The sequence below is a fragment of the Cyprinus carpio genome, chromosome A16 (genome assembly GCF_018340385.1).
Source record: "Cyprinus carpio isolate SPL01 chromosome A16, ASM1834038v1, whole genome shotgun sequence".
NCBI classification, from domain to species: Eukaryota; Metazoa; Chordata; class Actinopteri; order Cypriniformes; family Cyprinidae; genus Cyprinus; species Cyprinus carpio.
In genome coordinates this window covers 10422023-10448390 of record NC_056587.1, presented here as the reverse complement: position 1 = coordinate 10448390, position 26368 = coordinate 10422023, and the positions used below count along the sequence as shown (strand labels likewise).

The window sequence follows — 26368 nt, the reverse complement described above, 5'->3', positions numbered from 1 at the left end:
CGACTGACGTGAACCAGAGGAGAGAAGTGTAATAATTTACATACTTTTAAACGTGTCGGCCGCGCTTTGCTATGCTCCGCCATCTTGTTGTGTCAGTCGAATGCTAATAATGGGCGCTCGCGCGTTACACTTTATTTATGCTAAGAATAAACTTGAAATATCAAAACAGACCTTTTTTATTAAACCAGATGAGCTTTTAGGTGATGTTCGCGGGGTTGCCGTTAGTGTACGGTCTAAGAAATTCTGATTTATAAAAACGGCGGGTCAAGAACGTTATTACACTGTTGCCTGCTGTATTAGGATGACAACGTGCTTAAATAAAGATTTAATTCTTTGGAAACTAACTGATCGTGGGTATGCGCGCTTTAACTTGTCATCGCAGGTATCCGCAGCCTTTTAAAGCAAAGATTTCACGAGATTCTTTTAAAACTGGGAAAAGCTGAACTTGTTCGTCTAACTTTACTTTTAATCGCTTTCCTCGATTAATAACCACCAAAGTAGCTTAAGTGTGTCGGTAAGAGTCTGTATACATTGCTAGCCCATGAAAATGGGCATCATACCGTGTGTAGAAATACATATAATGGTCCTCGTTTAAGTGCGTGGTGCATCCGAACAGCGAGAAGCGGTCGCCCTCTGGCGGAAGTGGGCGGAACGGCACGCGCCGCGCAGTTATTTCGTAAACCCGAGTTGCGGGCGTTGTGTCAGCCGCAGTCAAAACACGGGTTTCGAGGCGAAATCGTCATATTTGAATAATGAAAACGAAAGTTTTATTTGGTTTACTAAAACAACGTGTGCTGATATGCCTATTTAAAAGTATATTTCCCCCCTACCTTCTTTGCCAGATGGAAGTGATTATGAGCAGGCCTATGAAGATCACTGAGCATGTTTACATGCACATTAGTAAGCTGATAACTTACAAATATCCGCTTATTAAAATAACCAGTTTTCCCCGTTTACATGCACATCAGTAACCTCACAACGCAAGCTGCGTTTACATGACTTTCTTAATAAATCGGGTTATTTCCCTCTGGTGACGTCAAAGTATAATCATCTGCGTTTTTGATTCCGAGTAGCCATACATTTGTCATAATGTTACAGCTTGCAACATGTCAGCGGGACACTTACAGCTCATATAGTATCCTCTCATGTAGTTATAATGCAGCGTTTTGACTGAACCACTTCTTCTTCTGCTGCAGGAGATGAGAGCACATTTTAATCATTTTCTGAGTCATGAAAGGCAAAACGTTTGCTCCATCTAGATGCGCTTAAATCTGCACTAATGATGCGTTCCTGTCACGTATTACACATGCGCACTTCAGTTAGCCGACAAAAAGCGGGTTATTGCGTTTACATGCCGCGCGAAATCGGAGTAAGACGCAAAAAACTAGCCGTTTATGACTTTACTTTGATAAAAGAAAACGGGTTACCGCGTTTACACGACCACGTGCGTTTTCGGCTTATTAAGCATGATCGGTTTAAGATCGTAAACGCGCTCACTACATCAGAGTAACGTTACAGTGATTAGTTTTTAACAACTCGAGGTTTTTATCCATTAGAAAGCTATGGAGGTTAAGTATTTGTATCTCACATTATATTGCGTCGGAAGTTTTCTATGCATTTACATTTATGCATTTAGCAGACGCTTTTATCCAACGCGACTTACAGTGCATTCAGGCTAATATTTTTTTTTATTATTATTTTTTTTTTACCTAACAATGCCACTCAGTAGATTTTTTGGTCTCAATAAGCACTGATGCATTACAGCAGTGGTTCTCAACCAGATGGGCTTAAAGTCCTCAAGACTTAAAATAATTCAGAACAAGACAAAACAAGCATTAAAATAAACTGAAACCACTAATTTTTTTAGTGAATATTTTTATGATATTTCATATCAACAATTGTTTTTTTTTTGTTGTTGTTGTTGTTTTGTTTGTTTGTTGAAGAACCATGATTCCCACAGTCACTAACTGAAATGAATGCCATTGACATTTTTATAAGCGTTGTTATACATTTTAGTAGTTATACCAAGCTCTAAAATATCAAGTAAAAATCAAGTAATACATAATCATAGTTTGGTCAAATGCTTACTTCAGTCGCCTGTCCATGTTGCAACAGTATATTTTTCTCTTTTAACCTCATCATAGGTAAAGATGGCAGAGACATCTACGACTGATGGTCCTGCCGCAGGAGCTGATTTTGACATGATGAGCGCTCTTGATTGGAAGGACGGCATAGCCACCTTGCCAGGAAGTGACATTCGGGTACAAATATACAGCGATGTGGGGGACATATTTGTCTGTTTGGAATGTACTGATGAAAAATCCCAATATCTGGTCTGTTTTTAGTTTCGGATGACTGAATTCGGCACCCTGGAGATCGTCACAGAGGTGGAGCCCAAAGTTAAAGAGGCGGAGCTTACAAGCCCACAGCCTCAAACAATAGGCACCAACAACATTCATTCCCCCGAGCAGAACAAAACTTCAAATCAGACTGCAAAGCCCCGGTCAAATACAGAGCATCAGACAAGTCCTGTGGGTGAGAAACAGGAACTCGCACATATTCCTACCAAATCATTTGCCCTTTATTTGTTTTTGAGAACTCCATTTCTCTTGCTTTTTTCAGTTTCAGCTGACCCCCACAGGCAGGCAGGGGTCAACAACACCAGGAGCCCCAGCGCTGTGGAAAGCCCCAGTGTGAGTACAGTGCCCAATGCAATTGTTCCCATGACTGAGGCGACTGCAAACTGCAGGTCATGTGGTCACTCTGGTTCACGTGAATCCTTTCTTCAAGGCAAATTTTGCAGCGCTCCTTGTGTACAGCCTACCAGTGGCAGGTACATGCTTTTGACATTCACTGAGCTGTAACAGTTGCACTGTCTGTGTTGTATTTAAGTCTCTGTGTGTATGTGTTCAGGTCAACCCCAGCTGAGGCTGTCGAAGGAGAACGTTTAGGTAAACGTGTGAGAAAGAAGAAGAAGATGTTTATGGAATCTGGAGATGAGGAGGATGACAACATAGAGGAGGAAGAAGTAATGCACACACTTACCTCACACAATGGAGAGCAATTCAGTATTAACTAAAAAGTACTAAAAACTGGGATGTGCTCACTTGTTATTTTTATTTTTTTTCAGGAGAAGGTTAAATCCTCAAAGGGGAGACGAGCAGCTAAAGTTGCTAGACTAGGTTGGTAATTTTATTTTATTTTATACAAACACACACACACACACACACACACACTTGTTTCACTATATTACCCCTACCCCCCCTAAACTTACCCCTCACAGAAACAGGTGCAGAACACTACATTTAAATAAAAACACATTCTGTCTGATTTACAAATCTTTTCAACTAGTGAGGACCAGTAATGCATGCAATGTCCTCACTAGTGGGTTGTCATATTATTTAACTTTGGCCCTCACAAGTATAGTAAAAAAAAGTTCATACACAAAATGGTTGTCTGCCAATATTAGGGATTCTAACTAAAGAGGTTAGATTTTTTTTTAAATATGTTGGATATTAATCAAGTTAATCTTTAAAAACATTAACTATTTAACAATACTGTTAAATGTAATCTTTTGAAATCTCAAAATGAATATCCGTACTGTACATTATAATGTTATGATGCCTTAATTCAGCTGTAGCATTTAGACAACTGATTTTAGTCTTTTTATTTCACTTAGAAAAAATGTTAAATAATTGTAATATTGGCCATATCAGCCATAATATACAATTTTAAATATAAAATAAAATAAAAAAAATTATTGGCTTATCAGTGTTGGCCAATTACATTTATATTTGAATATTGCTGCATCTCAACTTAGATGGATCGATTTAGTCTTGTGTATTTTCACTCAGTTTCAGCTTGTCTTTTGTATTGTATTATGTATTATGAATTATAATGCTTGTTTTTTAATGTATAATCATTTAGATGCTTTTGTAAGCCATTTAAATTACAGCTTTATGACGCTGTTTCCATAGTGACAGCACCTCTGGTTAAGAAGAAAACCTGGAGTTGGTCAGCTTATCTGGAAGAGGAGAGAACTATTGCCGCTCCCTTGAAACTTTTTAAGGAGGTGAGAGACACACAGCAAATATAGCTTGTGTTTCTGTTCACATTCAACATGGAATAATTAGGATCCTGATTAGGATTCTTGGTTTGATGTCAATCCACTTTTGCCATTAGAAAAGATTTACTTGAATGAAATAATCATTTTGTGTTTGTGTGTGTGTTTGCAATACAGCACCAGTCATTTCCTCAAAGCAGGAATGGATTTAAAGTTGGCATGAAGTTAGAGGGACTGGACCCCTGTCACCCAGCTCTCTTCTGCGTTCTGACTGTTGCAGAGGTAACCAGAGTCAAAAGTTACTGTGATTTTACTTGAAATGTGATTTTTAGGGCACAAAACTAAATATGTTTTTTTAGTTGTACATATAGTAAAATTTGTATTTTGATATATATTGGTCTTCTGTTCCAGGTGCAAGGCTACAGGATTCGGCTTCACTTTGATGGTTACCCTGAATGCTATGACTTCTGGGTAAATGCTGACTCATGGGATGTGAAGCCGCCAGGCTGGTGTGAGAAAACCAGCCTTAAGCTGTTGCTGCCAAAAGGTGATAATGTACTAATAAAGATGTACTGCAAAATTAATCTGCAGTGAAGAGCTCTATTTTTGGTTTTTGTAACATAATAGATGTGCTTTATAGATGTTTCTTTATGTGTTGAAACTACTTAAACTCAATTTTCACTCTGAATGTTGTGATTACAAAATGTCCTACTAGTTGTTATATTCTGAAATTGAATATATTGTAATTGACACGCTTATTATTTATAAATAATAAATACCAAAAACAAATAAATTAATTAAAATAAGCTGAAAATCTAATTTAATAACTATAAAATATATTATAAAATTATCATTTATTTTATTTGTTCAGAAATGTGGTCACATAGTTTTCATGTGGTTTAATAACATTGGAATGGACAAAACTGAAGTTTTTTTTTTTTTTTGGGACACTCTTAAGGGCCATTCAACCAGAACATTTTTTTGGTGTGAAAAATTCAAGATGTGGGCAGTGGAATAGAGGGGGGAAAAACGCAGGGTCTCGAAATGTTTTTTTTTAAAATAAAGGTGAAACTTGAGTGCCAATTTTTTTAAATGCCTTGTCATGCACAAGATTCCACTGAAGCAGTGATACTCGAGCGCAACAGTCAAACACGTCATCTAGTGTGTGTTTACAAGACAAAAGAATGAAAAGGTAGCACAGTGGAATGGAAAAACATGTTCTGTTTGAAAGGAGAATTTTTCAGAGTCATTGCATATGCTACTAGAATATTCAAAAAAAAACAGTAAAATGTATTGCATATGCTGTTCTTATAATATTTGCATGTTTGCTTACAGGCTGCAGAGATGGAGAGTTTAACTGGAACACATATGTAAAGAATTGTAGGGGTCAACTGGCCCCCAAACATCTCTTCAAGAGTCTTAATACAGTATGTCATTTCATATGCACACAATTAAAATATATATATCAGAGATGTCTCAGTGTTCCCGGAGATCATGCTGTCTTCTATAACCATGTGTTCTTTGCCATATTTAGTCGGTCACACCGTCAGGATTCCGTGCAGGGATGAAGCTGGAAGCCGTTGACAGGAAGAACCCATCACTCATCTGCGTAGCAACCATTGCTGCTGCAGTCGACAACCGGCTTCTCATTCACTTTGACGACTGGGATGATTCATATGATTATTGGTAAGTTAGAGAGCAGAATTCTGGGCATATGAGGGTCCTCAAGTTTTAATGCATTCTGTTTGTTCTCAGGTGTGATGCCAGCAGTCCATACATTCATCCAGTAGGGTTCTGTGAGGAGGTGGAGTTAACACTCACTACACCCGCAGGTGAGACTCTTTTCATGCAATATGATGTAATCACTTACATTACTTTCACATTTTATTATTCAATTCTACTTTATTTTGTGAGAAATGTAGTAATGCTATAAATATGAAATGTTGTTTCCAAAATTAAATGTGCTTTGATTTGTCACTGAGCTAAAGTCAAAATAAATTATTGAAAGATTATCTCATTAAAATATTTATATCTATTTTGTAACATTTTGTATTCAGTAAAAAATTGATTAGTATAGCACTTTTCATTTTGTTTTGTTTGAAATTTACCAAAGACCCCCTAACACCTCCTTGTGGCTCCTGGACCCCAATTCGAAAGCCCCATAATTGACGTTTTTTTTCCCCTGTTTTCCTTTAAACAAACTAATGAGCATGACAAGTGGTCTTAAGGTTTTTTAACGTCTGATTATTTTTGTGTCATAGATTATAAGCCCCCCAAGGTTTTTACTTGGGAAAAGTACCTTGAGGAAACTGGAGCCCAGGCTGCACCAGCAAGAGCCTTTAAACAGGTGAGGTTTGATTCACCCCACTGAACCATGAGAGGTGTAGTTAAATAATTTTTATAATTGGTAAAATGGTAAAATTATATAGGTCTATTAGTTGATGTGACACAAAAGTGCAGAGTCAGCATGTATAACATGGAAATAAAATTTACAAAACAGTTGTAGTTGTGGACTGTTTGACAAAAAAAACACCATAATAGAACAGTAATATAAATGAAATATGTGCTATTTTTAATCAGATTTTCTGTTTACTTATTTAATATTCTATGTAATTCAAATTTATTAGTATATCACATTTGGTTTTTATTTCTTACTGTTGAAAACATTTAGAATTTTTGTTTTTTGGGGGTAAATAAAACAATTGTAATATGCGGTGGTTTTATACATATTTTTGATTTGAGTTATTTATTATTCATTCATGTTTTTATTTGCATTGTAAATGACTTTTGATCATTGGCCATCCAGAGACAACCACATGGTTTCCAAATCGGGATGAAGGTGGAAGCAGTGGACAAACGTAATGCCATGCTTATCCGTGTAGCCACCATCTCTGATGTAGAAGACCACAGAATCAAGGTTTACACACAAATGTATCTGTATTACCTCTTTAATATAGTATAGTTAAAAACCAAAATGAATTTTTTTTATATTAGTTAGTCACTTATTAATATCTATTCACTTTTATGGTATTTAATATGCTAATACAGTTAGTATATCATTGCTAACTCTCTATGTGTTTATGTCTAGATCCATTTTGATGGCTGGAGTGAGGAGTATGATTATTGGCTAGATGCTGATAGCCCAGATCTGCACCCAGTAGGCTGGTGTCAGAAGACGGGTCATCCTCTGCAACACCCCAACGGTAACATACTGTTTGGCACATTTACATACAGTGTTTCCACACATGGCCCCACCAGACTCATAATCAAACTCATTATTGTAACCATATCAGGTCCTAGAGATTCTCCAGTGCCTCCAGGACAAGGCTGCCCAACCCCAGGATGCAGTGGAGTCGGACACATCAGAGGACCTCGGTATGGGACACATTACACGTAAGTTATACACATACTGTTACTAATTCAACCCATAATGTTCATTCAGATGCAAATGAGTCTCTTTCCCATTTAGGGCGGTGAGCTGTCCATACTCAGATTTGAATTTGAATAAGGACGGGCTGGTGCCAGACAGACTGAACGGGGAGAGGCCGGTCACGCTCAGTGGACCCCCGCGCCACCGCCGTGCTGAAACACTCACTCAGACACACCCTCCCACACCCAGCGCCGGCACCCCTGAAGCCCCTGACACCAGCACGGACGCCTGTCCACAAGCTCGCTCAGTGCGTGACCACGTAGTGTGAGTGTCATGAGTTATATACACTTTTACACTGCTGTCTCTCTCACTCACACACACACTCTTTCACTCCTCATCTCTTTCTCATTCCTCCTGTACTTCAGGTCTGGAAGCGCTCCAAAATGTGTCAAGCCACCTCAGGTGAAGCAGGAAAGTGATGGGAAAGGTACAGATTGATCAGATTTTGTGATATTTCATCTTTAAAAAAGCTGAAATATATGGATAATCCATAAGCTCTGAGAATGTATTAATATATTTAGTGACTTGAATACACCTCTTCTATGATAAGAATGTTTTAATGTCTGCATTAAAATTAATTTGATATTTTTGGAGGGTATAAAGTCAAACATGAAATCATAATGAAGAAAAAAGCTTAATTAAAAGAACAAAATTCTTGAAAAAACATTTATTAAGTAGTTCACAGTCTGTTATTTTATTGTTAGAATTTTTTTTCTTTTCTCACTTTTTTCCAACAAATTAAAATCATGTACTGCAACTAACATGACCAGAAAAAAAAAAAAACATTAAACAGGAAATTATATCATGCATATGCAGGCCCCCTTTGACTTTTTTATAACAAGAATACGCTAGTTAATTATATGTAAAATATCATGTGTTGTAAGTCCTCAACAACCTAAAAAAATTGTTCATAATATTTGTAAAACAAAAATAGTTTTACCTTGAAAAATATATTTTAAAACTTTTTTTTAAAAAATAATGATCAAGATGTGTACACTCACATGTATTTAAAATATTACTTTTACTAATAGTTACACCAGTCACAAGAGTCAAGACATTTAAACTTGAAAGTGTTGAAATTTTCAACACCATATGAAACAAAGGATTAATACACCAAGTACATTTCTAAGAACTTGCCACATATATTTTTCATCTAGTACCATTTTCTGTGTTGTGGACAAGTTTTCAAGGCATGTCATGAATGAAGTCTGTTTGTGTTGTAGATTCTCTTCAGGAGTTCCTGCATGAGTCTGTGTTTTGTGGATGGGAGCCACCGAGGTTTCATCTGTGTTGGGAAAAGCATGGGAAACTCTTGCCTGAAGCTTTAGGCCTCAGTGCCAAGAGAGTGGCCAAGTGGAACACAGAAGAGGTGACATTTGATAATTCTGGAAAAGTTCTAAGCTTTTAAAGAGGTCTTCTAAATATATATTTTTATTGTGTATCTTTTGTTGATGTTGTTCTTTCAGGTGACGAGTTTTGTAAAAGGGCTGCCTGGCTGCAGAGAGCATGCTGCCACCTTTAGGAAGGAGGTAAATGGAGAAAAAAAAAACATATCCTGAATATCACCATAAAGTACCTTCGCAAATATACGCTGCCATTTAAAAGTGTGGGGTCTGTAAGATTTTTTTTAATGTTTTTGAAAGAAATTTCTTTTTTTATTATTTGATCAATAATATAGAAAAAATTTAATGTATTTTAAAATTGAGTTTATTCCTGTGATGTCAAAGCTGAATTTTCAGCAGCCATTACTCCAGTCTTCAGTGTCACATGATCTTTCAGAATTCATCACTGCTGATTTAGTGCAGAAGAAATATTTCTTCTTAATATCAATGTTAAGTTGTGCTGTTTATTTAACCATGATACATTTTTTTTTCTCAGGATTCTTTGGACATATAATTTTGTAATAAAACTTTTAAAGTCTTCACTGTCACTTTTGATCTATTTATTGCATCTCACTAGACCCCAAACTTTTGAATGTAAGTGTATGTGTGGCTCATTTAGCACTAATCCGTGAGTATCTTTGTTCTTAGATAAAGTGAATATGTATTTAAGATATTTGTTTTACTTTTCCCTACAGCAAATTGATGGCGAGGCCTTCCTGCTTCTTACTCAATCAGACATTGTTAAGATTCTGAGCATCAAGCTTGGACCTGCTCTCAAAATTTATAATTCGATCCTCATGCTGAAGAGTGCAGATGAGGAGTAGACGACTCCCAGCAACAGCTGCTCTATCAGACTTGTATGAAAGTTGCTCTAGCCACCACCAATGCGTCCAGCAGACTGACAAATGTTCAATCATCGGTCTCCTAATGACTGACAGACATTGACAGAATCAGCCAATTCAACAAACTTCATGCGATCAGAAAAATCACAGCTCTTAAGGGCTGATATAGATTTGATGTCTCCCCTTCAAACTCTGCACCCGCTCTAAATTAGGACTGATATTCTCTTGTGAAACCGAACATTTGATTCATATTAGACTCTGGGAGGGGTGAGTACACTACACTGAGGCACCTTAAATTGTTGAAAGCTTAAACTGGATTCTTTCATCGCTGATATTTATGTTTTTATGGTTGCTACAATGACGGTTAATTACAAAAGGCACAATGGTGGAGCGTTTACTTGAAAATTTTTTTATTTTTTTTGTAAGAATGCAAAAAGACCTTTGTAATTGAACACACATCCTAATTAATCCAAATGAGCCTGTTTGAGACCACTAGAGGGCAGCAGGATTGTGTGTGTGTGTGTGTGTGTGTGTGTGTGTGTGTGTGTGTGTGTGTGTGTGTGTGTGTGTGTGTGTGTGTGTGTGTGCCAGCATGCCAGTATGTAAGTCTTTTGCAAGCATGTGAGTGAGAAAAATGTGTAAAAGTGTACTTGCATCTAATGTCAGGGAATTCTTGCTCTGGGCAAATCTGGAATTGAATCTCTCTGTTTTACTTAAGATGAAATGTTTGATCTTGTAAAGTGCATTTGTAAATTGAAGAAATTGTATATTGAACTGGACAGTGTGCTGACACAGTAGACACTGCAGATAGAGTTGGGAATAGAAATGAGGGGTGTGTGTGTGTGAGTGTGTATTTTAAGACTCTGAGACCCTGACATTTTGCCTGGTACATGCATTCCTGAATAGTAAGACATTTTGTTCTGTCATTCATCGAGCAAAAGTTTTTGTACATCTGCTGTATAATACAGCTGTAAATCTCAGCTCTGCTACAACTGATTTTACATGTTGGAATCACTTCATATTCATGTACTGGTTTGGATTTGCAGTGCTTCTCAAAGTTGTCATTATGCAGGCTGTTTTAGGTTCAGAATAATAGATCCAGTTAGGGTTGGAAACGAGAAAAATGTGAAAATGGGTGTACAGAAACTAAAATACTGAATGAATAGATAATAGTCTGCAGACGCATTTGATTACAAGTAATAAATGGTTAGGGTCAAGGATGAGTTTATATCAGATTTTGATTGTTTTCTTTGGTTTGTGTGTGTGTTTGTAGATTAAATGTCTCTCCAAATAGACTTTAATGTGTGACTGATTGTTTTTTTTTTTTTTTGTTTGTTTGTTTTTTTTGGTCCAGTTTCAATGGAATAATGAATAAATTGAATTAGGTTTCATGCATGTGAATTGGACAACGCATGTGTGCATCGTGTCTTTTGCGTGAATTATTATTGAGACTAATCTCGCTTCATAAATATAATACATACTAACAAACTCAGTCCGTCAGTAAAAGGCATGAAATGGGCATAGGTCCTTTGAGACTCTAAGAATAGGTTATTTTGCCCACCGTGGGACCCAGCGGGCTTGCACACGTTCCCATGACCCTTTAACCACTCTCTCTCTCTCTCTCTCTCTTTCTCTCTCTCACTCTCACTTCACTGGCCGGTTTAAAGTAAATGCGCCTCCCCTCGCGCTCAGGATACACGCGTTCGCTAAGGTCGGAGACTCAATGGATTTGAGCGTTCTCATCATCGTGGGTAGTAGACTCGATGCAAAGTGCGCGGTCGCGCGTCTTTGAAACGGACCGTAAACCATGTGTTTTCAGTGGAGGAGAAGCAACAGAGGTGAGTTTAAATGAGTTGAACTTCAGGTGATGATGTGTGGACTTACTGTATATCTACAGCACGATCACTAAGGCAATGAAAAGAAGTGTACTGAAAAACAGACTCGCCACATTTACTGCGCTTGCGTAATATAATTTGGAAGACATGATGCCCACAAAGTTTGCTTCTCTGATGTGTATTTTTATTTTAAAAACTTTTGCCAGTCCTATTGTAATGGGACAGCAGTGAATAAGCCATTTTCATGTTGATTTCCCTTCAAAAGTGTAACTCCACTCCACCTTTACTCCAAACTCCACCTTTAACGCAATTTTAAAAAACGATAGGAAATATTTGAGGGAACCTCTGGTGACCTTTGGTTAGCCTACAAATTGACCTTATATGAATAAACAGCTGGGTGGAAAAGAAAAAAACTAAAATAGTGTAGCTTATGGTTTTATATTTGGTTATTATTAAAATAAATGTAAAATAAAAACATGTTTATAAATGTTTGTATAACATTTTTGCAGTGCCAGTGCGAGTTTGACTTTGATTTGTTTGTAGGTCCGTGGCTAGATGTGCTAAAAAAAAATAAAAAAGTAGAAAAAAAGTTGAATATAGTTCCTGAGCAGACAGGTCTGATTTTCAGAACAAGGTAGGAAATTTTTATTGTAGGTTGAAAAAACAAAACATGATATTGTTGATTGCAATTATTGTGTGTTTATATATATATATATATATATATATATATATATATATATATATATATATATATATATAGAATAGTTAAAAAACAACAAAGAAAACAGCTAGAACGAGCCTTATTGAGCAGAGATCAGACAGCATTTGCAGTAAACCTGTGAGGAACTGGAAGTACAAACAAATAATAAAAAAAGGATTATAAAAGGATTGTGACAGATTAGTTGTCTTGCTCACAAATAAATGTTTCTGAGAAACTAGGATTATTGTAATGATGCATGCTTAAAATGTGCAAAAACTCTCAGTATTATCATTTATAATATATAAACATAATATATACATGTAATATGATAAACATTCTATAAAATATTATTTTTCTATTTATATAAAATACTTGTATATTTTATATAATTTTTGAATAATACATTTATTAAATAAAATGTGTTATGTGAGAATAACCCACTCACTCTTTATACTTGTTAACCGACTGCAGTTTATATTTAAATCTTCCTTTGGTATTTTGTATCTTTTCTGGGTGACTTTATTGAGCATTTGAAGTACATTAGCCCATTTTTTGCCTTTTGTTTTAGGAGAATGCCTGAGGTAAATGAAAAAGTCTCAATAACAGCCCCAGAGTTGGAGACTCCGCCCTTAAGGTCAGATACAGGGCCTGTGATTAGCGGACTGCGTTTTCGATCTGCACCAGGGGCTTGTTTGTTGTTTGCTGGTGTTTTGCTGATAGCAGGAATCTGCGTCGCAGTGGTGGGGTACTGGAACAATCAACCCCGCAGACAAACCCCACATCATGTTTCAACAGGACGCACCTCTTCAGAGAAACTGAAGCTGATTGGTCCTGTCATCATGGGGGTGGGGCTTTTCATCTTTATTTGTGCCAATACAATTCTCTATGAAAATCGTGACCGAGAACAACGTCATGATCGAGACCAACATAAAGATGACCAGGAGATCCTGCCACTGGTACAAACTCACAGGAATAATCCTTCAAAACGCTTCTCACAAACAGAAATCAACACCAACGCACATACATTGGACTTGTCTGAACTCAACGTCCATTGCTTAGAAGAAGGGGCTGGAATTCCTACCCTTAAGTGTTCTTCGCCATCCTCTGGCTCATGTAGCTCCAGTCAAGTGAACTTGGAAACCGGCTCACCCCTCCGAGATCGCAGACACATGGAAAGATTGGCCTTGCCTGTCATTAAACTCAATGACTGTCTGATTGGCTCCTCAGACCCAGTGCCTCCACCTCTCCCTGAACGGACATACCGGAACAAATTGGGAGTGGAAAATATAACAAATGTGGAGCTAACACAAGTGAACATTGCAGATTCGTCTAATGACATTGAACAAAAAGAGCCAAAGGATCGGTAGACTTGTATGACTGTTGTCCTCATTAAAGTCCACATAGTGAATATATTGAATATATTCAACCCAAAAGATGTTAGGGCTGAGTATAGAACAGATTTCTCAATTTGATTCGATTCTGATTCATTTGGGTGTATTTCCATTATAAGGTCCAATTTGCTTACAGTTTTTTCACTGTTATTGCTGTAATAATATAGTGTTTGAGATCGATTTAAGTTAGCTTGTCATTTTGAACCCACTCATTTGCATGAATCAGGATTCAGCGGTTGGTTGCACTGTATGTTTTTGATTCACTTAAAAGAACAAGCTCATAAGAGTCATTTGTTCATGAATCAGACTATACTGGTCATGTGTTTCTTTTTATCTAAACAGTTGTTTGGTGTCATCAGGTCGCAGTACACAGTCTTTTTATTAAATCACAGTATACAGAACTCACATTCACAACTCGGGTTAAAGATTATTTCTTTTACTATGGTGCTAAAAAGAGTAAAAGATCAATCTTGAGATTTTAAGATTCGTTATTAATCGGTTCACAATTAACCAGAAACTCTGTATTTTACTCCCATCCCCAAATTACATTTTTGTCACTTTAAAATCACTTTAGCTTAGGTTAGGTTAACCCTGAGCTTAGGATTTTCTGAGAGAAATAGTTGATTTTCATGTAAGTGGATGAGTATCTAGAGATTTGATGAGAAATTTGAAGTTTTTGAATAAATCTTATTTTGTATTGTTACTTTATTCCGGTGTCTTTTTTTCATATAGTTGCTTTGTAAAACGCATTTGCTTTATTGTAGTTTGCTTGATAGATTGTTACCTGACTTGAGAGAGTTACATAAGGCTTTGTAGATGTTTTTTTTTCATGTGAATGTTAAGTAATCAATTATGTATGATCCTATTTTCTAATGTGGTGCCACCCACACATGCCCAAAAGAATAGAGATTGCACTATGTGTCATTGTGTTTGTATGTATTGCTGGTCTTTATAGTTCACATAAATGTCACCGCGAATATGAAAGGCGGCCACCTGTGAGACACATAAATAGACACGTGTGCATACAAACAGCTTCTTCTCCTGTCTTAACAGTTCTGCATCCAGCATGTTGAAATTGTTAGAGACTGAAAGACAAGCTTCTAGAAGTCACAGCACAAAGTGTTGTGAGTCACATGCAGTCATACAGTAGTGACTAATGTTCATTTTGATTAGTTTAGGTTAACCCTGAATTGTGCGATTGCTGCAAAACCAGTACAACTGTCTGGTACCCAGCAAAAGAGCTTAGTAATGTGGATTAAAAGTCACTTTAACAGTTCACTATACACTAAGGGATGAAGGATGGTCTGGTTAGTATGGTCTCGTGAGCCCCTGCTGGTGGAAGTTGACTACAGTACTAAACAGTATAAAGTCTTTCCTTATTAGTAATTCTGTCTTGTTTTACAGCTAAATATCTGTATAAAAAAATCCTTAAAACAAAATAAATTAACTTATAAATTAAGTAAAATAAAATAAGAATGATTTTTTAGATTTTTAAGTTAATTCTCAGAATAAACCCCTCAAATTTGGCAGTGCATATGACAGATTTTATTCCTTTTAAATATAATTGAATAGGTGTAAGCAGATAAAAGAAACTAAAATGTAAGCCTGAGATTTTTTTTTCTCAGTGTACACGAATGAAATGATGCTTTGATCTACTGTTGTACAAGGAAACAACTATTAACAGCAATTTTAAATTAAATGCAAAAGAGGATTATATTCTATAGAACATGCAAAGCATTTGTTTTTTCAACATATTCACATACTTGAATGTTTCAGCATCAGCAGTGATTATATGCAAAGTTCAAGCTGTTTAAATTCAGATATATATTAGCTCTTGTGGGCGAAACAAGACTGTTTTCCCATTGTCTTCAATCTGCAAAAGAAGATTTTACAGTCAACATGGGTTCACTGACTTATCTCTTCAGTTTAAACTCATTCCTTGGAAAGACTTTAGAGACAGAAAAGGGATACTCCACCCCAAAATGAAAATTTTGTCATTAATCACTTACCCCCATGTCATTCCAAACACAATTTTTGTAAGCGAAGAAAACAAAAATAATGACTTTATTCAATATTTCCTTTGTTAACAGTCTCCTCTGTGTCTCTCCATATCACCATATGTTGTGTATGCTCTTCTATATCATCCGCACCACAAGGATGCGCTGTTTCTACATGTATTTAGCTTTGATTTGAAATAAAACAGCGAATGATACAGAAGAGCATACACAGCACACCGTAGACAAAGGAATTACTGAATAAAGTCGTTATTTTTGTTTTTTTTTCGCTTACAAAAAAAAAGTGTTCCCGCCGCTTCATATAACCCAGATTGCACATCTGATGGCAGGAGAAGTATTCTGACGACGACTTTCATACTTTTTCTGGACCTTGACACTGTTATTTACTTGGCAGTCTATGGGACAGTCTCGAGCCTCCAGGTTTCCATCCAAAATATCTTAAATTGTGTTCCGAAGACGAACGGAGCTTTTTGGGTTTGGAACGACATGGGGGTAAGTGAATAATGACAAAATTTTCATTTTGGGGTGGAGTATCCCTTTAATCGAAAAGGTGGAATGATAAAGCTGTTTGAAACTGGACCCATCTCTGTGTTTCTCTCACATCTTGATGGTGTACATCCCCCCCCCCTGTCCTAGACAATATTCAAAGGCCCTCTAATCTAAGCTGATATGCACTGCTGGTTGTAATAAAACTAAATAAACTCAAAAATATCATATTTTAATTTGAGTGTTTTTAGTATTTTATGTAGGATTATGTTAATTTGACTTATGGGGCCCTCCTGGAAGTTTGTAGGGGCCCCCTGGTTGAGAACCACTGTTGTAGATAGCTTGTTAATGTATGTAACTTACTAAGCCCATTCTCATGAGTATCTCTTCGTTGGCATGCAGGAACTGAGCTTTGGCTGTAGGTGAGTATGACAAGAGACGTTTGTCCCATTCAGTTGGTCCGAAGTCTTGCTTGACCTCCATAAAGTCACGCTTAAGTTCAGTAATGCTGGCGTAGTGCTTCAAAATCATCTCATAGGACACATCAAAATCCTAAAAAGAGCATATATGAGCAGGATTGATTAGACTAGACAAGCCTTCTTAAATCTTCAGCGGATGAACCAATATAAATTTCACACACCTCCAGCATCAGAATGCTGTGACGAATATAGACGTTCTCTCCTTCACTTCTTCTTATCTAGAAAAAAACAAGACTGTGGATTAATATGCTCTGGATAAGAAGGAAGGTGACAAAAATGATAGAAACAGATGAGTATTTCACCTTCCTCATAAGCACCGACTCGATCTCAGACTGCTAAGAGAGAGAGGGGATTGAACCTTTAGAGGATTGAAACTTTGTGTATGTGCAGTTTGTAGTATGTGTGTGTTTGTAACCTCAGACTCCAATGTGATGTTCCATATGTCTTTTGTCTTCTCCTGATAGGTTTTTATAATGGACACATGTTGTGTGGTTGGAGTGGAAGTCAGTGGTTGGTCAGTTGGGATCTGTGGGCGGGGTTTGGGCGGAGCCACTGGGGAAATAACAGGTGTGGGTAGAAGAGTGGGAACTAGAGACAGAGAAAGAAATATTCAGGATGACATGGTAAGATGGACTGACATTAGAGACATCTTTTGCGAATCATATACCATAATCTTTAGGGGAAACGCCCAGAAGGATAAAGCAGTCATCCTCCACTTCTGTCTGCAGTTGTTCGGTTTTTTTCTCTGGTACCAATGTTTTTTTTGTTCTTTCCTCTATTTCCTCTACTTCTTCCCTTCTCCTCTTCTCTTCCTCAGCCCTCCTGTCCACTTTAAGGACATCTGCAACAACTTTATTAGAGTAGAGAATATGAATTTATTGACAAAGACTGCCAATTGTGTGATAATATATAATTGATCTCACTTAGATGTTGTTACTTTGTATATGTATATAAAAACTTCTACTTGATGGCTAAAGAATTCTACAAAAATCACAAAATATTTGGGATTTAGTAAGATTTTATTTAAAACGAAAAAAAAAAAATTATATTATTTAGCAAGGACACGTTAAATTGATCAAAACTGACAAAAGACTTTTACATTGTTACAAAATATTGTTCCAAGAGTTCTTTTTTCCACAAAAAATTAAGCAACTGTTTTCAACATTTATAAAAATAAGATTTTTTTTTTTTTTTTTTTTGCGCATCAAATAAGCATATTAGAATGATTCCTGAAGGATCATGTGACACTCAAGACTGGAGTAATGATGCTGAAAATTCAATTGACATTTTAAAAATTATATTAAATTAGTAAAAAAAAAAAGTAATTTTAGTATTCCACAATATTACTGTTTTTACTGTACATTTGATCTTAGTGTGCATTAAAAAAACCTTACTGACGCCAAACTTTTGAACAGTAGTGCATATTTAAAAATATAGAAATTGTGTATGTACCTGATTCGTTTGGTGAAACATCAAAAAGAATGAACCAGTCGTCATCTTTTTCAATCTGAGGCTGTGCTTCTGTTTTCACAGTAATAGCTGGCTGCACTCTTCTGGCTTCCAGCTCTTGTTTTCGCTTCTCTTGTTCTCTTACTCTCTCCTCCTCCTCCTCCTCCTTCTCTCTCACTCTCATCTGCTGCTGTCTCATTCTTCTGTCTTCCTGTTCTTTCATCCTGCGCTCTTCAGTAGCCACTGAAACTATAGATAAAACATATAAGGGTTTTACTAATTAGGCTATAATATGTTTCTCACCTGAAGCAATGCCAGGATAGGATAGAGAATAAAACATGCAGCCTTTGTAATCACCTGAAGGGACGCTCCTCATCTCAGGAGGTGCTGTGTCCAAAAGCTCAAACCAATCATCATCATCCTCCTCCTGAACCCCGACAGGAATCATCGGCAGATCAACGTCAGCTCTCTCTCTGCACTCATCAATGATCAATCTTTTTTCTTCAGTGATCAGTGTTTTCTCTCTCATCTGCTCCTCCACCACTCTCTGAACTCTCTGGTCTTTGATGAGTTCAAGCACCTCAAAATCTCTGCTTCTGACATCTGAATGAAGCACAGTAAACAGTGGGGTTTGTGTAGGTGTTTTCCATCACGAGAAGATTGTGAAATTATTTGTGCCATAAATTCATAAAAAAAACATGTAAAACTTGCTTTTATGAGAAGCATGTACTAATTAATATTGATAGTAGTCTTGGGTAAAAACATTTTTTAATTATAATAAAGTTTTATGTAATGAAATCATCAAATAATGATGATTTTGCAAATGTATTGATAAGTCTTTAAGTCAGTTTTCTTCTAGCCATACATTTTTTTTTTGTAGTTATTTGTTTATGTTATTGTATTACTGTTGCTATATGCATGTGATAGAGTCCGTTATGTGTGTTACTTGTACCTGATGGGAAACTCTTCTGCTCATACGGCACTTTGTCAAAAAGCTGAAACCAGTCGTCATCAGTGTCTCTGGGCACGATTGGAAACTCTGGGGTTTGTATGATGCTCGTCATCTTCTCTGGCACTATTATTTGTTCTTTAGTGCTCATGGTCATCACCTCAGTCACTTGCTCCTCTGTTCTCATTCGGCTCTGAATCACCTCCTCTTTGGCCTCATACAGCTCAATATTTGGACCTCGCAGCTGTGAATACACTAAGGGCTATTTGGGTTAGCACCATCTTATTTGTCAGATCTTTTACAGGTGTATAAGCCCTTTATGTCTTTAAGATCTTATGATCAATCTACGTTAATTGTGCAGAAAACTAGGTATAAGCAAAGGGGCGATCAGGCCTTTGCCGTTGCCGCTCCAAAGCATTCTGCTTAATATTAGACATGCTCCAACTCTATATGTTTTTAAGAATCACCTGAAGTCTCATCTTCTTTCCTTAGCATTTGAGCCAGCAGAGCAGGAATGAATCTGCTCACATCTGGTCACAGAAACCCATTTTAGTGGTTGAAATTTGTTGAGAAGTATTTTAAAATCCTATTTATGTATGTTTCTATTGTTATAATAAAGTGTGGTCAGGAAAAACACACTTGCTTAGCTAATCACAGGTACAGGTGCAACTTATAAGTAATACTATAGACAGTCGCTCTCCGAATAAATATGTGAACATGAAATATTAATTTCAATTTTAGTTTATTTTTATAAATTAGCTTTTTATGAGCATTTTCATTATTAAAATAATCAATTTTTTTCTTATAGCTTTCACTAAGAAAAAAATTGAACGATATAAAGGTTTTGAAAACGATTCCCCTGTCATTATCATTATAGTTGTGGTGTGAACTTCACTATTCTTACAGTATAATGATTATTGTTATAGTTATCTTTCTTTGTGCGAACCAGCCTTGATAGTAACTACTTTGTAGGCCTATGTGGTTCCAAATTCAGCAATTGTCACTACTAATGGATAACTGAGTCAGGTTTTAAAGTGACAGCGCTGCTTTAAAGTGAAATCTGATGAAGTCTCTCACTGATGTAAATCACAGGACAAAAGAAAAAGATTAACTGATTAACTTTTGCTGATCAACTTTTGTAGATTGAATACAGATTAATGTTTATTTGAAGATTTTTTTAAGTTCACTTAAATTAAAAGTTGTAATATTTTTCAGAGCCTATTAAATGTTAAAAATAATGGCTTTCAATTATACTGTAATGATGAATGGCTATAATTGATGGCAAAAATTGAGGTGATAATGAATTTAATAGAGACATCAATAGCAGTATTGGTATCAAAAATACTGGACTTTGTTAAAAAAATAGGCAACTTAGTAAAGCTATGCCATTAAACACACATATAAATAATACCATCTTTATATTGTTTCTACATTAATTTCAAGGTTCAATGTGAAATTATGATAATATATTAATATGCAATTAATCACGACTAATTACAGAAAAATGTCCAGAAAGAGATCCGGATGGCCCCCTTAAAATTTTCTATTTGATAATCTGGCCCTCAAATGAAAATAATTGAATAGCCCTGTTTTAGTTGGATGATGGTAAATATGATATATCTGACAGCTAGATGGTGTAATGGACCAATCTGAATACAGTATTTCAGAGAGCTGGGTAATTAAATGTACAAGTATACCTGGAAGGGGGCGTAATATTTCCATGGTTTGTGGAATCACATCAAATAGAATGTACCAGTCGTCATATCTCTTTATTGGTTTGGGGTTATATACTATCTGTTGCAAATCTGAAATTTAAAGCATTTCAAGCATTTGATGAAAAGCAGTGAACTCAATTTCTGGTGACAGAAGCACAGTCACATGACATACCTGTGGGGGTAGCAGAAGGCATCAATGACATGCGATCAAGTAAAATGTACCAATCATCTGTCTCTGCTCGTTGAAGCTCCTCCTTCTCAACTTGCTGCAACCTTTGTTTAAAACTTTCCACTTCTTGTAATCCAAACCTCAGCTCTTCCGCCTCAACTAGCTTTCGTTCAATAGCGTCCACCTCTTCAAGTCTCTGTTCCACAATTTCCAATCTCTCAAAAGTGCCCTTAGATCCCAGTGTCTTCTTTTCAGTGATCATTACACGTCTTTCCAACATCTCCACACTCTCAATCTTTTTGTCTAATTCTTCTTGTGATTCCACTAAAGAGTTGACCTCCTGTGTCCACTGTTTAGCGATTACTACCCTTTGTATTATTTCTCCATTGACTTCTAGTACTTCTTCTTTTAGTGTCTCCTTTAGAGGTTTCATGATTTCCTGTTTTAATTCAAAATCAAGAAGTTCTTTCTCAATAATGTCAGACCCCTCCTGGATGACCTGAGCTTCAAATGTTTGTGTTATCACAAGCTCATCTGTGAGCCTCTCCTCTGTCCCCTTCACATCTTCTCTCTGTTCTTCAGTCTTAAGGGGCTGCTGGATGTCCGATAGTAAAACTGGAACAAAATAAAGCAAAATTACCATCAATCACAGCTTTTTCCTTCAGGCAATGTTTTAATGTTTTAATGGAAAATATATATTTTTGCACATCAGTCCAGTGGGAAATTTCTTCGTGAATGTTTTGGAAAATGTCAGCCCAGCTTGCCCTTTTATCCTTATGTCAACAAATTAGGTTGATTACCAGTGGTGGCTTGACTTTTTGGTATGTGGTGAAAGTGAGAAAGTCTAAGTTAGATTCAAGCTCCAGAAAAAAAATGTTATCTATCTATCTATCTATCTATCTATCTATCTATCTATCTATCTATCTATCTATCTATCTATCTATCTATCTATCTATCTATCTATCTATCTATCTATCTATCTATCTATCTATCTGTCTATCTATCTGCATGTTTATTTAGCCATGGATGTATGGCACCCACTGAAGCCCTTCTATTATGTACACAGTGGTCTTTTGGGAGTGTTAAAAAGACTTACATGGGCTACTGTCAAGGAGGACACACCAATCATCCGCATGATGCTTCCACTTCTGCAGCTTCTTGCTTTCTTGCATCAAATCATCTGTACAGGAAAATATTTTTAAATTTTTTCAAAAAGAAAGAGAAAGGAAAAGACTAGACCAAAAATTGTATAATGCAAATGACTATGTATATGTTTGAACACATTAATTATTTATTAAAATAAATTAAATTAATATGTGTTTGGCATGAGATCAAATGTATTTGTTTGTTCATTTAGATTATTATTTAAATTATTTTAATATGCCTCACCTGATGTAGAAATGTGCCATTTTTCTGGACCATAGACCAGGAACCAGTCATCCAACTCTGTTCGAATTGGTTGTTTTAGAACATCCAGGATTTCTTCATTAACTGAAAAGAGTTTTATTATATTTACCTTTGTCCAACTAAAGCAACTACTTGCATGTTTGCAAACAAACATTTAATTAGTCAATCACACATTACCACAAAAAATACATCAATAAAAAGCTAATATCTAAAAACAAATCTATACAACTAAATAAAAAGCTACTTTTTTAAACATCTAACCAAACTAAAGCATGAATCAATCAATCAATCAATCAATCACTAGTTGCCTTCTCTCTTGATGATGAAACGTGTGAATCGTGGAGGGGCCCGAGTGATGTTGCCGCTGGCCTTCAGACACTCAGACTGAGTGCGTCCATGGTAACGGAACCTTGAACCCAAGGTCAGGATTCTTTTTGTGTTTTTTTGTCTTTAAGTCTGTTTCTGAGAAACACATTGAGAGGTATGGTCTTATGACTTGAAACTTCCCAAGTATGTTCAATAAACATGTTTTTACTAGAGAATACTGTATTTGCATATATTTGACTGGAGCGCCCCCTTGTGTTTCAAATGGTTATGAATACAAACATTGCTGCACCTTGTTAAGCCTTGGTTATGTAATACACATACATACATGGGACTTACCTGAAGAAACTATGATGTTCCACACAGCATTTCCACAGTTGTTTGCAGGCTCTATAGTTGGCCAAACTGAAGCTGATGGCACCATCAAACTCATCCTGCTAAATCAGGTCACATGGAAAAATGTAATCCACATAATCACAACAAAACTTTTTTTTGTTGTCACTACACCAGATGAGTAAAAGGAATGCATAATCCAACATTAACATATGCAGAAAATAAAGAAATGGAAAATGAGTGTGCATGAATACCTCAGAAGGGCGCATCTTCAGAAGAAAGGTGCTGCGTTTGTGGGAGATTTTAAGAACTCTGGGCCAGTCGAATATATTTGTTTTAATTTCATCCTCATATACTATTAGTCCTTCAGAGCAAACGCCGAGCATCACATCTGCATCGTTGACATCCTATGAGCATATCAAACACTAAATTAAAAATGTGCACTGTTCATGACGTTAAAGTAATAGCTCATCCAAAAATAAAAATTCTGTCATCATTTATTTACCTTTATGTCGTTTCAAGCCCACTTTCTTTCATCTTTGGAACAAAAAGAAGACAAAGAAAGTTGTACATGTTTGGAAAAAGAAGGCGAGTAAATGTCCAATGTTGTTTTGGACCCCACTGACTTTAGTCATACGGGCTTGAAAAGATGTAGAAGTAAATTAAATGATGACAGAATTATCATTTTTGGGATGGGATACTATGAAGACATTCCAAAAATATTCCGAATTTGAATATAATTACTTTGGCAGGATGCAGGTCAACTCCATACATGGGAAGTCCCATGGCGTTCTCAATGAAAAGCATATCTGCTTGAGCAGGACTCATGAATCTGTGTAATAAAAGAAATGATACAAATGTCTGTTGTTGTGTATGGGTTAGAGGACATATGTGTGAGTTTGATGGTGCAGGAGACCTGTATGTAGAATGCAGCTCTATTATTCTCTCCTCCAACTCCTCACTCTGATTGGGTGCAAGAACAATTTCACTGACATAGTTGTTCTTGTGGAGATTCGGGTCATAATCGCCAATTGTTGACTGAACTGTGTATGAACCCAGCAGAGCCAGGATGTCTGATGGACAGGGCAGACGGCCAGTCAGAATATCTTTCCTCAGCTGAAGACACAGGAGATATCTGACAAAAAAACACGCACAAACATAACAACGTTACTACTGTATACACACAACTTATATTCAAACAGTCTCACGGAGTTCAGTGTGTATTTGTATGTTTAATAATAATGATACTTTGAATCTAAATTTACATATAAAGCCTTTCAGGATTTCAAGGTTGCTTCACAAACACTTAATACATGCAACAAATGCTAATCCAAGCAAAAAACAATAATACAGAGACAACGAGGACAAATCTGAAGTGGGAAATGCAACAGAGGAGACATTAGAAAATAGTGTAAATAAGTCAGATTTCAGTTTCAGGTTTTGTATATCTGGATAGTTTGTGTCTTATTGTACCTTGTGATGTCTTCAGCTATAATGGAGGGATCGGGTGGGTAAAACTTGATGTTGAAAAAGAATTCAGTTACTGGACCTGAAACCAACATACAGGGAACAGATGCAGAGATGAAAACGCAAGAATCTTCACCATTCACTAAAAAACTAAACAAAAAAACATACTTTTTATCTGTTTTCGGATCTCTTTAGCACAGTCCAGCCATACCTGAAATAAACACAAAATGATAATACTTAAAAAAAAGAATAAAAATCTCTATATGTCAGTCCGATAAAAAATAAATACCCGTGTATTAGGAGAATCCCACATGACCAGACCATAATAATCCCTCTCCAACAGGTCAAGGTGTTCACAAACTTTACTGAAGAGATCCTGTCCCAGTGCATTTCTCTGTGGAAGAAAAAAAAGAGAATTTTATTGTTAATATCTATATTTTTTATGTCTTTTAATCTTTTACAGTAAAAATATCTAAGCATTCTTAAAACAAAATAAATTTACTTAGCTGAGTAAGATAAGACTGGTTTCTAGTCAATATACCTTATTATTTATTTATGTACTAATAGTTTTGTTCTTGTTATAAGCATGAATCTCATTAATTGATAGATTTATACTTAAAAAAATATTTGCTAGTTGAGTAAGAAAAATTAACTTAATTCATTATTATTATGAGACATTGTAAAAGGATATTATAAGATATATTATTATCATTAAACAGAAAGAAGATCTTTGCACCTCCAGCTCCCACACAAAGTAAGTGTCGTCCAGGAAATTCACTCGGCACTGCAACATGTCTATCAAACTTTTCTCTTCTCTTCTATTTATTCCTCTGGTGGTGTAATGCAGCCGGCCTTGTCCTTTTCTCTACAATATATATCAGGGAATGAGCTGCAAAAGTTCAGTTCTCTTCAGAACTGTTCTTTAGTTCACGTTCATGTTACTGTGGTTCTGTATTGTAGCAGCACACGTCTGTATGCGGCATCATAAGAGGCCCTGCCCTCCTACACTGTCCCATTTTGTGATAGTGCTATGAGTGTTTTAGAAAGATATGACCCCCTCCCCCCAACTCACATACAAATACACATGCCTGTTTAAAGCAATGAGTGAGGGCACTGTGACAAGGGTGGAGGATCAACACAAATTCCCATGACGTTAGTACAGAGATGAATTGTGAATTGTAAAGATGAAACCAGACCCAGTCTCTTAAACAAAACTGAAAACATTTCATTTTGAACCCCCCTCTTCTCCAATGACACAGCTAACAAATGTTTTATTTTTTTAGTTGCTAACTTCAAAATGAAGAGCTAGAGCCTCGACAGACACAGATATATTCCTACCACGTTTACTGATATAAATATGGGACTAAGCAAGCCTTTCCATCAATTTATTCATTCTCTAAACCTCTACTCCTAAGCAAGTTCATGGGGAGGCTGGGGCCTTTCTATGCAAGTCTTTCTATTTAACAATATATATACTGTAAGTGCAATATTATATTACCATATAAATGTGTGTGTCTTGGACAAATGAACCCCTGAGCAGTCTTCTGTCTGTTATCTCTCTCAGTGCAGAGGAAAGTATGAGAAACTCAAGATAGATAACACTGTAACTGTCATACTTTTACAAATGAACAGCCTGTGGTCTGTTGCATATATTTATACTAGTCTTACAAGTTAATACTAATTTTTTCTTTAAGACTGGGCACATCAGTTACCTAAAAAATGTAGACCGGATTCATTTGAATCAGAAAAGTAAAACTGATTTTCCCTTGGCTAACTGCTAGTTGGTCAGACTGGTTCTTTAGACAGAGTTTTAACATAGCAGCTGTGTTTATGCAACTGTCCATCTGTCAGATTATTTGCAAAATGAAAAAGGGTCTAACGATAAACTTTGTTAATTAAAGCAATCGTGGAAAAGTACCATATAAGTTTTGA

General features: G+C 36.3%; 3 protein-coding genes across 4 annotated transcripts; 2 read left to right on the top strand and 1 right to left on the bottom strand.

The window, feature by feature from the left end:
* Positions 1-1213: 1213 nt before the first annotated feature.
* Positions 1214-11012, top strand: LOC109104943 (lethal(3)malignant brain tumor-like protein 4). Of its 2 annotated transcripts, none has more exons than XM_042772574.1 (21): positions 1214-1369; positions 2145-2261; positions 2346-2535; positions 2623-2833; positions 2914-3028; positions 3131-3182; positions 3978-4072; positions 4241-4345; positions 4475-4610; positions 5399-5490; positions 5598-5749; positions 5819-5895; positions 6325-6410; positions 6870-6980; positions 7152-7266; positions 7357-7438; positions 7533-7757; positions 7859-7920; positions 8717-8862; positions 8960-9022; positions 9571-11012. In XM_042772574.1, the coding sequence occupies exons 1-21, from the start codon at positions 1280-1282 to the stop codon at positions 9697-9699; spliced, it is 2451 nt and encodes an 816-aa protein (XP_042628508.1). In that variant the 5' UTR covers positions 1214-1279; the 3' UTR covers positions 9700-11012. The 2 variants fall into 2 exon arrangements, with proteins under 2 accessions (XP_042628508.1, XP_042628507.1); XM_042772573.1 differs by having other exon boundaries at positions 1236-1369; positions 7357-7456.
* A 1321-nt stretch (positions 11013-12333) lies between these two features.
* LOC109072950 lies at positions 12334-15055 on the top strand. The gene has a single exon (XM_042772584.1). It carries the CDS (start codon positions 12825-12827, stop codon positions 13617-13619), a length of 795 nt encoding a protein of 264 aa, XP_042628518.1. The 5' UTR covers positions 12334-12824; the 3' UTR covers positions 13620-15055.
* Positions 15056-15165: 110 nt separating this feature from the next.
* On the bottom strand, positions 15166-25477 carry LOC109072951. The gene is given in 24 exon segments (XM_042771903.1): positions 15166-15516; positions 16508-16696; positions 16785-16841; positions 16926-16955; positions 17039-17211; positions 17291-17473; positions 18076-18321; positions 18430-18675; positions 19025-19276; positions 19489-19551; positions 20719-20826; positions 20876-21520; positions 22002-22085; positions 22295-22396; positions 22621-22750; positions 22753-22774; positions 22976-23073; positions 23224-23376; positions 23714-23801; positions 23886-24104; positions 24443-24518; positions 24605-24647; positions 24726-24830; positions 25173-25477. Coding segments are annotated over 24 exon segments (3426 nt in total). The 5' UTR covers positions 25230-25477; the 3' UTR covers positions 15166-15459.
* Positions 25478-26368: the final 891 nt, after the last annotated feature.